Source organism: Tripterygium wilfordii, chromosome 19 (assembly GCF_013401445.1).
Source record: "Tripterygium wilfordii isolate XIE 37 chromosome 19, ASM1340144v1, whole genome shotgun sequence".
Taxonomy (NCBI): Eukaryota; Viridiplantae; Streptophyta; class Magnoliopsida; order Celastrales; family Celastraceae; genus Tripterygium; species Tripterygium wilfordii.
The window spans coordinates 11,811,964-11,826,619 of NC_052250.1; the positions used below are offsets into that span (position 1 = coordinate 11,811,964).

At 37.7% G+C, this 14,656-nt stretch overlaps 2 protein-coding genes and 1 pseudogene across 5 annotated transcripts; 1 reads left to right on the forward strand and 2 right to left on the reverse strand.

Moving 5' to 3' along the window:
- Nucleotides 1-944: 944 nt before the first annotated feature.
- On the forward strand, nucleotides 945-3,200 carry LOC119985109 (annotated as a pseudogene).
- Nucleotides 3,201-3,453: 253 nt separating this feature from the next.
- Nucleotides 3,454-7,598, reverse strand: LOC119985110 (serine/threonine-protein kinase AFC2-like). Of its 3 annotated transcripts, XM_038829282.1 has the most exons (12): nucleotides 7,357-7,598; nucleotides 6,256-6,448; nucleotides 5,762-5,788; nucleotides 5,519-5,669; nucleotides 5,360-5,408; nucleotides 5,150-5,264; nucleotides 4,801-4,892; nucleotides 4,430-4,586; nucleotides 4,269-4,333; nucleotides 4,080-4,177; nucleotides 3,887-3,989; nucleotides 3,454-3,803 (listed from the first exon to the last, which is right to left on the reverse strand). In XM_038829282.1, the coding sequence occupies exons 1-12, from the start codon at nucleotides 7,444-7,446 to the stop codon at nucleotides 3,657-3,659; spliced, it is 1,287 nt and encodes a 428-aa protein (XP_038685210.1). In that variant the 5' UTR covers nucleotides 7,447-7,598; the 3' UTR covers nucleotides 3,454-3,656. The 3 variants fall into 3 exon arrangements, with proteins under 3 accessions (XP_038685210.1, XP_038685211.1, XP_038685212.1); XM_038829283.1 differs by lacking the exon at nucleotides 6,256-6,448 and having other exon boundaries at nucleotides 3,502-3,803; nucleotides 7,357-7,541; XM_038829284.1 differs by lacking the exons at nucleotides 5,150-5,264; nucleotides 5,360-5,408; nucleotides 5,762-5,788; nucleotides 6,256-6,448; nucleotides 7,357-7,598 and having other exon boundaries at nucleotides 3,502-3,803.
- A 1,667-nt stretch (nucleotides 7,599-9,265) lies between these two features.
- Nucleotides 9,266-13,942, reverse strand: LOC119985288 (rhodanese-like domain-containing protein 11, chloroplastic). Of its 2 annotated transcripts, XM_038829542.1 has the most exons (10): nucleotides 13,731-13,942; nucleotides 13,537-13,635; nucleotides 12,661-12,768; nucleotides 12,289-12,385; nucleotides 12,072-12,111; nucleotides 11,897-11,971; nucleotides 10,994-11,081; nucleotides 10,791-10,858; nucleotides 9,669-9,741; nucleotides 9,268-9,568 (listed from the first exon to the last, which is right to left on the reverse strand). In XM_038829542.1, exons 1-10 carry the CDS (start codon nucleotides 13,872-13,874, stop codon nucleotides 9,485-9,487), a joined length of 876 nt encoding a protein of 291 aa, XP_038685470.1. In that variant the 5' UTR covers nucleotides 13,875-13,942; the 3' UTR covers nucleotides 9,268-9,484. The 2 variants fall into 2 exon arrangements, with proteins under 2 accessions (XP_038685471.1, XP_038685470.1); XM_038829543.1 differs by lacking the exon at nucleotides 12,661-12,768 and having other exon boundaries at nucleotides 9,266-9,568.
- Nucleotides 13,943-14,656: the final 714 nt, after the last annotated feature.

The following is a 14,656-nucleotide window of genomic DNA, read 5'->3' on the forward strand; positions in this document are numbered from 1 at the left end:
GGTTTTATCGGTCATTACCAGCCTGTCGATAATCAACCATCAACCGACCTATATAGTCGAGTCGATAATATCACCCGACCCAGGTATAGATGGGTTGGTTGATGGTTTTTAAAATATCGTATCATCGGTTGGCCAACCGACTATTTTAAATAAAATAAAAAATAACACTAATAATTTTAGTTTTGTTATTATTATCAGCCATTACCGGCTGGCCGATAATCAACCATCAACCGACTCGAAAATGTCGGTTGTCAACCGACATCCGACCCATAAAAGTCGAGCCGAGAATGGTTTTCACATTTAGCCGAAATCGGTTGGTCGGGTCGGTTGCATTATCGGTCGATAATCAACCGACCCGACCCAGTCCCAACCCTAATTGTGCCATTGAGATTATTACTGGAAAGACTAAGATACATAGCATTAGTGGGTGTGTATAATTGTTCTCCATGTGTTGATTTTGTGTTAATAACTGTTGAAACGGAAATCAGCAAATCATGTCCAATTTTCTCTCCAAAAATCGGTAAGGTCCTGTTGTTTTTCTTCCATAAAAACAACAGGGTCATGTTGTTTTTCTTCTAGAAAAACGATAGGGCCGTGTTGTTTGCTGTGTTGTTTTTTTTCTTAGAAAAACGACATCCTACTCTTTTTTTTTTTTTTGAAAAATTCTGGTGTAAAATTAGTAGTCTCTTATTAAATATGTAAAAATGATTTATTTTAAAATTTTAATTTAAGGATTAATATGTCATTATATAGAAGGATATTTATGTAAGCTATAAAAAATTAAAAAGTGGTGTAAAGATAGTGTTTTTGAGGAGAGAGACAGAAATTGTCAAATTGGATTTGGGGGCACTTGACTAGGGCATGATATACCGGTCATCCGATATACCGCCGATTATACCAATATTTGATCGGCTTTGACTAGTCCGTTAAATTAGGTAGTATATAAATGAATAGATCATAAAGACCTCCAAGATCCTGTATAACTTGGTCCAACCGGTCGGCACGGACCGATATTTAAAACGCTAATTGATACTAGAAGATATAGCATAGACACACTGATTTATATACTTGTGAGTTAGTTATTGATTCTACCGGTCGCAATTGTTATAGATTTTCTCCATGAAGATTGTCAATAATCGATTTCGGAATTCCCCACAGTTCGCTGTAATAGTGTGCCCAATACGCGAGTAATGTGTTCTTTTCATTGGATGCGATTGCAAATCATTTTATATACAATATTTGCAGCAAAAACAAGAAAGATCGGATCTTGATACCAAAGTCACCTTGGCACTCAAATATGGTTCGCAAATCAACAATGCCTATTAACTGTTTGATATAATTCCTGCGACACACTTTAGGTGGGTGGTGTAGACAGGGGCGATGGATCCTGTAATCTTGTTTGATCAACTGCGCCAAGTGCTTGAAGATACAAGTATGTTCAATCTCATTATTGTCTCCTTGCTATTCTTGTTATCGATTCTGTATTTGCTCAGGGTTACCGGAACCAGCAAACCCAACTTTCCTCCATCGCCACGGAAGCTACCATTAATTGGAAACCTTCACCAGGTTGGAGCACTCCTTCACCGATCTTTCCGAACACTTTCGGAGAAATATGGGCCTTTAATGCTGTTGCACTTTGGCAGTTCCCCAACTCTTATAGTTTCATCTGCAGAGATAGCCAAAGAGATCCTGAGGTCCAATGACAATGTTCTAATGAACAGGCCTCAAACTAGAGTTGCAAATGTTCTCTTCTATGGATGCACTGATATTGCATTTTGTCCATTTGGTGAGTATTGGAGACGAGCAAGGAAGATTTGTGTCCTTGAAATTTTGAGTGAAAGAAGGGTGAGAGCATTAAGCTTTGTTAGGGACGAAGAAGTAGCAAAAATGATTGAGAAGATACGCATTTCGAGCTTTCATGGAGCCACAGTTGACCTGAGTGAGATGTTTGTTACCGTCTCGAATAACACAATATCAAGATCTACTCTTGGTCGAGTTTATGAAAACGATGGAGATGAGAGTTTTGGGGAGCTGACGAGAAAGACAATGGACCTCATTGGAGCTCTTTGCTTCAAAGATTTGATTCCCTCATTGGGATGGATAGATGTTCTGACTGGCTTGGTTGCAAGCTTGAATAGGAATTCCAAAGCTTTACATGATTTTCTTGATCAAGTGATTGAGGAACATCAGGCAAAGAAAGACGATGGTGACTCTGACAAGGAAGACTTTGTTGACATTCTCCTCCATCTTCAGAGAGATGACATGGTTGAATTTAATTTCACTCGAGACAACCTTAAAGCTATCCTAATGGTCTGTACCTCCTCCATCCCGTGTCATCTCTTACTTTCTCCATTCATTGTTGTCTGAAATGACAAGCTAGTTTCATCTCTTCTGCTTTCTCATAGCTGATATTTTTCTTCCATTTTACAGGACATGTTTGTTGGAGGTACTGATACAACTGCCACGGCAATGGAATGGGCAATGGCAGAGCTTGCGAAAAATCCTAGAGTAATGAAGAAGCGCAAGAGGAGGTGAGAAGAATTGTGGGAGACAAATCAAAGGTAAACCAGTCTGATATTCAGCACTTGAACTATCTTAAATGTGTTGTGAAGGAAACCTTGAGGCTACATGCTCCTCTGATGATTTCTCGACAATCGTCAGAAAATACTAAACTGGAAGGTTATGATATTCCTCCCAAAACAACAATTTTGATCAATGTATGGGCAATTCAAAGGGACCCCAAATCATGGGACAGGCCTGAAGAATTCGATCCAGAGAGATTTATAGACATTTCAGTAGATTACCATGGCCAACATGACCAATTCATTCCATTTGGTGGTGGGAGGAGGAGTTGCCCTGGCTTGTCATTAGCAATTGCGGAATCTGAATATGTGTTGGCCAACCTTTTATATTGGTTTGACTGGAAGTTACCGGATGGTGCAACTGAGGAGGACTTGGACATGGGCGAGGTTTTTCAGCTAGTTATTCGTAAGAAAATCCCTCTTCGTCTTGTTCCAATTCTCCATTCTCCTTAGTATTTACATTCCTTGCTGTTGCATTCAAGTTAATAATGTCAGTGTCATTCTCATCAATCTTTGATTTCTTCCATACCACTTTCCTTATTTCTTCTTGGACTTTCTTCATCACTCTGATTGGGATTCCCTACAATTCTCATACCATTCCACTGTAATTGTCTGGACTGGATATAACCATATCAGCAAGCATAAACACAACCCTATCAGTTGAAAATGTAGATCCCTAATTCAATCATACTACATTACTGAATGAATGTTTGGGACTAGTAGGCATGACCATATCCAGGCCATCAGATTTGAATTGTTGCCAATCAATACAATTTGCAAAACTCAGTCGCCCAATTTTTCATTATTTTGTGAAAAGTTGCTATAGTCATTTTGCCTATTTCACAACGCCAGTTTCAGTAACAGACCCCTCTTGGATTAGCACCCCACTACACATTCTCTCTCCACTATAAGAACACTGTACACAGATGCAACCTCCTATATAAATGTATAACAGCCGATCTTCGCATTCACAGAATTGACTTACATCAACTGGTGCCAAAATCCAACAAATGCCCCTCCAACATCATGGAGGTTCAAACTTCAAACCCAACAAATGATCACCTTAACCCTAACTCATCTCCTCAGATGTTCCCTCATAAAGAAAGGATGCTTAAGCGCATCAAGGGCAGGCAATCTCTCAGTAGGATCGTATCTAAGAAGACCTTGCAATAGGTGTATAAGATCTCCAGCTGAATGGTCCACATGCTGCATTATCAGGTTCTGCATGAACAATAGGATCAACACAATCAGCCAAATGTACCAAAGAAGAGCGATGTATCACAGCACATAAGAAGAGCAAATACCTGAAGTCTAGGAAGCTTCAAAACTGCTCTTATACTATCCCTTGACGCGGCACCTTCTGGCCAGTTGAGCCTTCCCCTTCTAACATACTTCTCTGCATGCCGACTGAAAATTTGCACAGCAAAAGCATAGGTAGGTAAAGCTAGTAAAACAAGCTTGACAAGGGCAACCAAAGGCAAAGAGAGAATCACTCACTCAATCTTCTTAAACATGTGATGCGGCAATGGACCCAGCACCTGTTCCATCATCGCAAGATGCTCCAAATTCTCATGAGTTTGAAACAATGCTTCTCCCTGTCCAAGAGTGAGATAATTCCATTAATACAGCGGATATGATAAATCCCTTTGACATCTCCATGCAACACAGATGAATAATTGTGCATACCGTGCATAGCTCCACCAATATACAACCAACACTCCATACATCACAGGGATAACTCCATCCAAGTCCTAGAATATCATCAACAAGGATATTATGATTAAGTGATGTTCTCAACCACAACACAAATTAGATGCATTAATATTCACTGTGTCCCCTCTGCTCACCAAGAATAACCTCCGGTGCACGGTAATGTCGTGTTGACACAATGTAGTTCTGATCTTGACGTTCATATGTAGTGCTACCAAAGTCAATCACTTTGATAGAACTATATTTTGGCACCCTTTTAAAGTACGATCCGTCCCTTTGGGATCGGGATGAATTCTATAGAGAACAAAACAAATAAGTAAATCATGGTTAAATGACAACATACACCATCAAAAGAGGTTGCACAACATCATGGTAGGGCTTTTCTTTTTTGAAGAGGAAGGAGGAGAGGGATGGAGGGAGGGAGCATAATGTAGAAAGAAAATACAAGTGCTGTAACCTACTGAGCCTAAATGGGACCACCAAATTTAATCAGAAAACAAAACAATACCTTATAATCAGGAACTTTCACATAGTCAGGTGAAACCAGAAGTATGTTCTCAGGCTTCAAGTCAGTATGAATCAGACGCAACTCATGCATAACTGCAAATTGCAAAACACAAAAAAACATAAGTTAAAACTATAAAAACAAAACCCTGAATGGGTCCAACTTGTTCAAATGATGCAGAAAACGAGACTATAACTGTATGAAGTTATTAAAAAAGATGGGCAAAGCTAAAGCATGCTCAGCCAGTTAAGCAAAATTTTGTAAACCAATAACAAAATGCCAAAGAATTACGGAGAAAAATGCAGCAAGTACAATGCATGAAAAGAAACTAGCTTAAGTAATTACTACACACATGCTACACATTCCAACAGTTGTCTGCCAATCTCACGGACTAGATCAATGGGAAATGAGCGATAATTGTTTTTGCGAAGAAAATCGTATAAGCTTGGTCCAAGCTTCTCAAACACCTGTTGAAACCATTTAGATTCATTGACAAGTTTTAACCCCCAAATTATTTGTGAGTTGGGGAAAACAATCCATCACAAATCAATCAAATACTTACAATACAGATATGGTTACGATAGTCAAACCAGTTCCGTATTTGTACACAACTGCAAGGAATAAACCAATTTAACCATGGCCATTAAAGCTTAGGAAAGCTCGAGTTACAGTGTACTATTTAGAAAGAGAATTCAACCCAAATCACTTTAATACCACTCACCGATTGCTTTTATCATGTCTACCAAGCTGTTGAAGAACTTCAATTTCAATCATAGCAGCATCACGGTACTTCTTGATTCCACGAACAATTTTAATAGCAACCATTTCCCCCCTTTCTCGGTCCCAGCATTCCAAAACTTGCCCAAACGTGCCTGCAGTAACCAAGTTCTATTCGATCAACACTGTACCTTAAATATTTAAACAGAAAGTAAAATAAATGTTGCAGAACAGCAGAAGCATGTACCTTCGCCCATTTTGCTGTGTATCTTATCTGCCACATGAGCAAGATGAGATAATTAGGTAAACCGGCAAAGAATTAAATAATTGTTTGATAAAAAAAATTTAAGTAGGGCATCTAAAGTTCTATATGTAAAATTTAGTTATACTAGGAAAAAAGGTTAATAAATATTTAAAAGTAAAAAAAGTATTTAAGACCTAAATACTTTTGAAGTGCACGTCTCAAAAATTATGAGTACTTAATGACAACATGAATTAATTAAAAATCTTATTTCTACTTGAAATAAGCTAATAAAAAAATACAAGAAAATCTAAGTAACATGGTTTATTTAACAACACTTTATGAAGAACCATTAAAATAGAAAGAAAAAGGAAAAACAAAGCAACCCATACGACAGAAGTGTGGCTAACGAAGTTCCAACAATAGCTTATCCAACTATCAGAAAGAAAAATCTGGAAGGCGATAAAATAAAGGCTGAATCAATAGATGAGTGTAATTACAGCGAGAAGTTAAATTATCTCCAACCGCAAACATGTAATGCCCATCCTTGTCATCTTCCCTCCATGGGGGAGAACCATTTCGATCCACTCCCTTTACAAATAGAGAACTAGGAATAATGTCCGAAGGTGCTCTTGAAGATGCAAAGCTGATCACATTCCCAACCTCTTGCGCACAAAATATTCCTACCTGAGCCTACATACAGCCACCCATTCACACACCACCCAGATAAGAAATAACATTATACCCCCAATCTTACGTCACTTGATATCCCCTTTCAGTAGTTCCCCATACAACATCAGATAACAAGATGAATTAATTCAAGAACAAAAGAAAAACCACTCAAGCACACCAAAACACTGAAAAAAGCAACCTAAATTATAACCACCATTGTGCCTAGAAACACTACCAGCATCATCAAAACCATAAAACCCCCAAACCCCAAAGAAATTATTCAAGTTTATAGAACACTATTGAACAAGAACAATGTTCACACTACAGCTATATTGTCCTTATCTTCTTAACAACAATAGCAGCATTGCCAACTAAACCAAACTATGAAGAAAACATATTACATATCGTCAAAAAGTAGACTGTAATGATAACTATATCCCAGGGTAACATCAACCTCGATTATTATCTAGTGCGATAAAGAAATTTATATTGAATGATGAACGGGACTAGAAAACTAGCATTCTGGCTGCAAATTAACCATAAAATTAATAACTATCCTCCGGATACACCATCCGTCATCAGAGTACGTGCGAGCTGCTTTATTTATTTGATTACTTAGCTTTGTTGTTTTTAGGATCTGGATCAATTATTCAGGTAATAGATCAATACGCAACTACCAACGAAAGAATCCCACAAATCATATCCCCACAACAGCAAACAAAATCCACGAATCATATCACATGATTCACATCGAACCAAACAACCGACAACCCCCGAATCATATAAAAATTAAGTTACAGGACAGATCTAACCGTAGTCCGCCCAAATACAACTATATATCTAAGGAGACATCCACCAGATCTAACAAGAAAACGGCAAAAGAAAACAGGATTAACCCAGATCTATTACTCAAAGATCAAATCCGATACCTTTGGGACCTGAGGCACGTCCCATCCCAAGCGCGCCCTCTTCCTGGGTCGCCGATCGAGAGGAAACCCCGTCACGCGCTCCATCTCCATTATCTCAATGAAACACCGAGATTTCGAAGAGAGAGATCAAGATTACAACTGGCAAAAGGAGAGAGAATTTGCAATTTCGACAAGAAGCAAACAGATTTGAGAGTGAATTGGGAATTCTTATGAAGCGGATTACAAGGGGAAGCTGAACGCGATCCTAATATTAACCTAACAAGGGTTGAGGCGGTCGTAGGGAAAATTTCTAACCGTTCACGTTTCTCAACCTGAACCGTTCGATTTCCTTTCCTGATTCTGTGGGTGTGCATATCCGTGTTGACCAGAGTTAGGTTATGGGTTGGACAATTTAACCCTAGTTGGGTTAGCTTTGAATGCACGCAGAATCATGAGAAACCAACCACAATGGTGTGGTTTTGTTGGGGTCAACAAAATACATTGTAGTATGTGTTTTATTGATGTGTTTGGGTATTTTGATGATGTGATTGAGACAATAAAATATATTGATACAATAGTGTAAATTTGTTAGCTTATTTTTTAGTGTAATAGATGTGGAACCCAACATAAATTTTTGTGTAATTATGAGGGTGATAGTTGAGGTGGATCCCAAATATGATAAAAAGAAATCAACATATGGACAAAGCAAATTCCATACCACTCCACTTGACCCAGCAAAAATAAACCAATAAAATGTTACTGTTGTACGCATTTGTTCACCCATTGCCCAAGCAAATTCTCCTTTTTCTCCATCCATTCCCCAACAAATTGCCACTACTGCAGTTGCTCTAAGGGCAAATGCAATGGTGAAGTGGTATTGGACCAACAAAGATGTTATCTTTTGCTGATGTGGCTGTATTGTAAAATGTGTTTTGCTTATGTGGCTGTATTGGGATAAGTGTTTTGCTGATGTAGATGTATTGATATTTAATGTTTTGGTGTAGTTTTGTTGTGAATAATATGAAGGAATGAAATGTTGTTGGGTTGGGTGAAAAGAGAAAGTGTGTGGGAAGAAAAAGTGTATAGAAATTTGTGTTTTGCTGATGTGGCTGTATTAGAATACGTGTTTGACTTTACTTTTTGTGTAATAGAGGTCGGACCGGGCCAATAAAAATGTTGGCCCAATAAATTGTTTCTTATTGCATTTGCCCTAACAAGGTTAACTCGCATGTTGCGTTTCGAGTACACGCGCTTCAATAAAGTTGAAGAAACTAGCACGTGTTGACTCGTCAGAGCCACGCGCGTGAATGAACTCGGACTTTGCCAGAACATTACCGAAACTAAAGTAATTTCTTGTACGCGACTTTTTTTTTCTCAGTAGAATACAAATACAAAATTAGGGAGTTGGGCCAAGCCCATTAGGCCATTAATGAGCTAAACCCAAAACTTGTATTTGCTTCGGGCATGGGCATGGACTTGTTATTTAATTTTGAGCCCTTAAACCATTTTTATTATTCCAAATTTGTCCATAAAGTTGTAACAAATTCATTCACAAGTCCCAAGTAAAACGGAAAGATAGCGGAGCAGCGAGGGGCAGAATCGAGAGAACTCATATAGCTGTAGGAAGTGGAAAAGAAAACTAGTTCCTTTAAAAACTAAACCGAATAATCGATAACCGGTTCTACACCGAATAATCGATAACCGAACCAATTGGTCGATAACTTCAAAAAAAAATCATATTTCTTTAAAGAATAAAAAAACCGACCGATAATCGAAAAAAATAACAGACAATAACGACCGATCGATCGGTTAAATTTATGTCGAAAAACCTAATTGTAACTAACCGTTGTCATCCCTACTCTAAAACTAAAAGGATCTAAAACTAAAAGGACTACTTGAAGTAGTAAGAAAATATACGAAAACAACATAATTGATGTAAATATGATCGTAAATAGAAATGAATGGCACATGAAAGCGTACAATATTAGAAGAATTCAAAATTAGAAACAATCAAATAATTGGCTTTATAAACAACATGCTATCAAAATTGGCAAGCTCCACAAGTCTATGTTCTCTAAGTAGTGATAAGAACCAAAGACTTCCCCTCTAGTGTTCTACACAGCCTCGGAACACCCCGGCATACTAAACCTCAATGTGACCTTATGTCCTGAAGGTAATGACCAAATTGCTGAGCACCAAAGAACAAGGCATCAGCAACAAGAATAACACCAACCTGTGGCAGAAACAATACAAGAATTGACTTCATTACTATACAAAGTAATCTCATGATCAAATGGTTGGGCACTCGAGAATATCAGTGTGACTGGAATTACCAGACGAGCTGAGAATAGTAACCGATAACCCCAACCTTCTTTGGCAGCTGCAGCTCTTTGTTGATCAGTCCAACTGAAAGCAATAAGAGAAGATAATAAACATGTTGTCTAATGAGATTAGATATATTTGAGAAAAATTCAGATTTTCTAACGTTACATTGCCAGAATTATTAATCTCAAGCTATGATCCATGAATATAACAAATAGTGATAGTAATTGGAAACACCAAGTATGGTTGAGAAAACAAACAAAGGGGTGAAGGTATTAATCCGACAAAGTAGAAACATATTTTAAAAAAGTACAGTTATTGATAAAAATGTCATTCATGATGGAATATTACACATTTACGCTTCAACACAGAAATTCCCTTCCTGATATGGAGGAAGACAAGCCTTGCCATTACGTGGCTCAGATAATTATGACTAATCCACTGCTCAAAATAGTATTAGAAAAATAAACCAAATTCAATCTAAAGACATTCCCAGGATAATTTGCTATGAATCTGATGGCAATACAAAGAGCTGGAATGGATGATGCCGATGTATCTGCTGCCAGTTTGACATACCAAGTCTTTCATAAGAACATTTTATGTTGCATGTTAACATAAACTTTCTGTTCATGGTAGAACCTTTGCGTGAAGGTATTCCTCCTTGCTTAATGTGGTACATTTAATTGAGATGAAATGGTAGGAATTTGTAGAGGCATGTGTTCCTAAGCTCAAGTTAAAGTTCAGCTTCATGAGAGACCTCCTATGTCTCTTTGTTCTTGTTTTCCTTTGCAATTCCTTTTTCAATCATTTGAAATTTATTGGTAACCTCAACCTTTTATCCTAGGTAAAATTATTTTTACTGCACACACTACTTTCAAATCTTGATATTTCAGTTGGAATTATGTTCTTTTTTATTGAGTATCATAAATAAAATGAAGTAGGGGTAGCCGTCAGAAGAAACTAAACACGTAACATCTTTCTTTTTTGTAGTTTGACAAGGGTCTTGACAAAATAAGTGGAGAAATGGCGTATCTACAGTCATAAAAATCTCTGAGTACTGGGGCATTCTGTATTTGTAAAATTGGGTCGAGTCCTTCATTATTAAAGAAGGTAAGCCAAGATGAGATACATACCCAAGAAATTCAGAAACCCCACCAATTCCAGCAAATTTCAAAGCCTGAGGACCTTCTGCGACAAGATCCTATCCCAAAGAAAGAAATTTTCAAAAGATGCTTAACTTTTCAGGTTAGTCAATAGACAAGCAACAAGACAACAAGGCAAACAGGAAACTTGAATACTAAAGGAAATATCAAACTTAGTATTGGAGCACAAATACCTCTTCTTCAGCAGCTTCAAAACCACCTTGAACCCAGAAAATGTTTCTATAACCTGCATTGTGCAGTAACTCACAAGCAGCTAATGACCTGCCCAAATAGAGATGTCCAAAAGGAATGAATGAAAAAGAATGTCCACTATAATTGTATAAGTGACACTTATCTAAGGCAAGCTTGTTTAGGAGTGATTATACCCCATCATTTTTCTTTTAAATCAAATAATCAATGCGCATGGTATCTTAATCAGCATTATGACAGTTATGGGTTCAGGTCATTAATGTAGTAACATGCCATTCATGTTTTTGAGCTGGATAATGACAATGCAAATAGCGAATTACATGGTAAATTCAAATTGAATCAAGCACAACTGCAACAACTTTCATGTATATCATCCCTTCTTCATATTTGTTAGTAGTCATGGATGAACAAGAATAAGCCATGAAAGACGCATGATTTGATGCAAGTCTACCAACCAAACAAGCTTATTCAAAGGTAAACAACTCCAATGCTCAAAGTTCCCGCAATGGGACAGACATGATGTACGCAGATCTTACCCCCCACATTATATGTAGAGAGGTTGTTTTCAAGAATTGAACATGTGACCTCTAAGTTGCACTACTAAAACTCCACCATTGGGGCACATGTTCGCCTGTAAAAGGTAAACCACTCCCGTGCATAAGGCTCCTGCTGTGGGTGAAGTCAAGAACATATAAGGGCGTACGTAGATATAACCTCAAGGTTGCATCCCTGCAACTCTACCATTGAGCAAGATGTTCTCCTAACAAACAAACTTATTCAAAATGTAAATAAAAGGAAATCAATTTGTTTTAATTACCACACAAAATAAGTGATTCGGATTAGAACATTCAAGTGCTCCCTTATATTCGAAAAACAAAGAATCTTACCTTAATCCTTTTTGGCATGCAACAATTAGATCCATATCTTTTGGGAATTTTTTCTCAATTTCTGATAAGAACTGTCTGTTAAATAAAGAAGGCAGAAAAGATGAGATTTATCTTATAACGGGAAAAGAAGCATAAGCACATAAGAGTGGTACGATGTTCCCAAATCACAGCATACTTATCATAAGACAATATAGGAGCTCCACTCCACCAACCCCCTGCACCATAAAATCAGATAAATAAAAAAATCAGCATTCTTTTCTTCCAACATATGTACAAGGACACTGTCAAGTGAGAATTGTTCTTGTATTTGAATTTTGAAGTAGGCCGTGATAAAGATGCAAAACTTGGACTTGTTGATACTACAAGAATACAAGATAAGAAATGAGTAATACCCATCACAAAATTGGTGACCTTCCTGGAAAGAATTCCAGCATCTAATTTGTTATCAACATCAAAGATTGGAATCCAGGTTGAACCTTTTACCCATGCCTTCACAACAAGGTGAGAAATTTCAATATCAAGAGCGATATCTGAGATAAATTACAGTAATTATACATGATTAAATTGTCACTTATGTGTTGAGAAATAAAGCCAAACTAATAAGATATTGAGGGGGAGGGGAAACGGAAGGGGATTGCAATTACTATTGTTCCCTGCTTCTTGTCATAACCTAGCATTCTCTCTGTGGTGCTTTATTAAGTGATATAAAAACCAGAAATGGTGGATGGTTTTCCAAAATAACCGGAATGCTTTATGATGAGGACCTTTTTGCGTTCAGTAGAAGGACGAACATCAAGCAAGTCTTTGTTTGATAGTTGAATTGCATAACCAGCTTCCCTTGGAGTAAGGACCTTTACTTTTCCTTCCCTGATCTACTATACATACAAAACAGCAACCATTACAAAATGTAGAGCCTGATTCATTTTATTTCAAAAGCTCAGTTCTGTGTATTATCACAATATGATAAAATGATGGTAAACAAAACCATATACATCTTTAGTGATTAACATGTTCATCCAAAAATTTGTAACGTATCATAACCGGAGAGGGAGAGTGAAAGAACATCAATTATCACCCGAACTCCCCCTGCATTATGCATCTCCAGATCACTTCACTTGGTGCTATAAAATGTAAGTGAGGAAACAAAAATTTCAGCTTTGAGTAGCGTTGAACATTATCCTAAAGGTGATATTGTTCTATCCAACAATAATAATAATATGCTTTCGGACAACCACCTCGAGGATACAACAAAGTCTTCAACAACTCTCTTGAAAGAGTCTAAATAGGTCAGAAAAGATGGAGAAAATGGGACTTACGAGTTTTCTTATTTTCTAAACAGTTTTCAGTTTAATTTACAAACAATCAAATAACTTTAATTGAAACAGTTGCAGCTATAACATAGCTTTTCAGATGAAAACCACATTCGCATCGCAGAATCATCAAGCTACTAAACCCATAACCTGCAATCAGGGGAACCGACATATAAAGCCTTTGGAAAATGCATTTCCTTTCAATGTGGATTGACTATTGAGCTCCCATCCACTATCACAGTCTACACTTGTAACCCTAACTAGTAAGGTCAGGAAACCAAATTCATAACAAGGAACAAAAGACTAAAACGAGGAATGATGTTGAAATACCATAGCGTCCCATCTCTTCCTTGCTGCAGCCATATCCCTCACCTGCTTCAGCTCGTAATCTTCGCCATCAGCCGCCATCATCCGAATAGCAGCTGGATGCTAAATTCAAATACGAGAAAAAAAAAAACCAGCTGTAGCTGACGCAACAAGTGAAGTAAAACCCAAATTGCAGAGAAAGTGCAAGGTACGCATACGGAAGGATGCCTGAGTTTTGGAGAGCAATTTGGATATGACTTCACATAATTTGTTCTTCCGAGCAATGTACTTATCTGGTCTCTTCGGACATTGTAACGCGAGATTTTAAGGGAATTGAGGGAGGGAAGACTCAGAGAATCCATAGTTGCCCTGGTTTTGAATGAGTACAGTGACTTCGCTTATCCTTTTGTTTCCCTATCCCGTCAGTGTTTCGTTTCGTTTGGATTTGGGAATTGGGAATAACAAACATATCCCGGTTAGAGCAATTGCAACAACAAACATTTGTTGGCCCATTGAGCATATGTTTTAACAATCTATTGGCCCATGGACAAATTTCACTCTCCAACAATACAATTGTATTGGCTTCAATTTGCTGGGCCAAGCATGGGAGAAGGGTGTTTGGATTACTTCCATGCTGGCCTGTTTTTACACAATGTGGCCCACACTAATCATTTTTCCTCCTAAAAATGGGTACAAATGAAGCCATTAGATATAACCCATTGTAGAGAAGACTTTTCCATTTGTGGCCACATCACACATGTACAACTCTCGAGGAGGTTTGTTGTCCCCAACAATGCATGCCCATTGGAAGTGCTCTTAGCTATTTATGTAGAAATAATGAAAAGTAGGGGTGAAAACAGTCGGTCATCATCCACCTTATGGTCCATTTTTTTCATGAATTTAATCGACTGATTGGTTCCATGTATTATTGTTACTTATTAAAAAAAATCTAATCGGTTGAGCCGAGACCCAGCTTATTATCGACTTCGTCCAAAGGCGTGTACCTATGGAGTTTATAACTGATTGGTTCCATGTATTATTGTTACTTATTAAAAAAAATCTAATCGGTTGAGCCGAGACCCAGCTTATTATCGGCTTCGTCCAAAGGCGTGTACCTATGGAGTTTATATGGTTTGATTCCCAA

What these genes read in the sequence shown, in the direction of transcription:
- LOC119985288 (XM_038829542.1), bottom strand. Translation starts at nt 13,874, where the DNA reads ATGGATTCTCTGAGTCTTCCCTCCCTCAATTCCCTTAAAATCTCGCGT. An exon ending in GGAAGAGATGGGACGCTATG is followed by an intron (nt 12,769 to 13,536) that starts GTATTTCAACAT and finishes TATGTATAGTAG; the next exon opens with ATCAGGGAAGGAAAAGTAAA. An exon ending in GGTCACCAATTTTGTGATGG is followed by an intron (nt 12,112 to 12,288) that starts GTATTACTCATT and finishes TTTATGGTGCAG; the next exon opens with GGGGTTGGTGGAGTGGAGCT.
- LOC119985110 (XM_038829282.1), bottom strand. Translation starts at nt 7,446, where the DNA reads ATGGAGATGGAGCGCGTGACGGGGTTTCCTCTCGATCGGCGACCCAGG. An exon ending in ACGTGCCTCAGGTCCCAAAG is followed by an intron (nt 6,449 to 7,356) that starts GTATCGGATTTG and finishes GGCTGTATGTAG; the next exon opens with GCTCAGGTAGGAATATTTTG. An exon ending in TGAAAGTTCCTGATTATAAG is followed by an intron (nt 4,587 to 4,800) that starts GTATTGTTTTGT and finishes TGTTCTCTATAG; the next exon opens with AATTCATCCCGATCCCAAAG.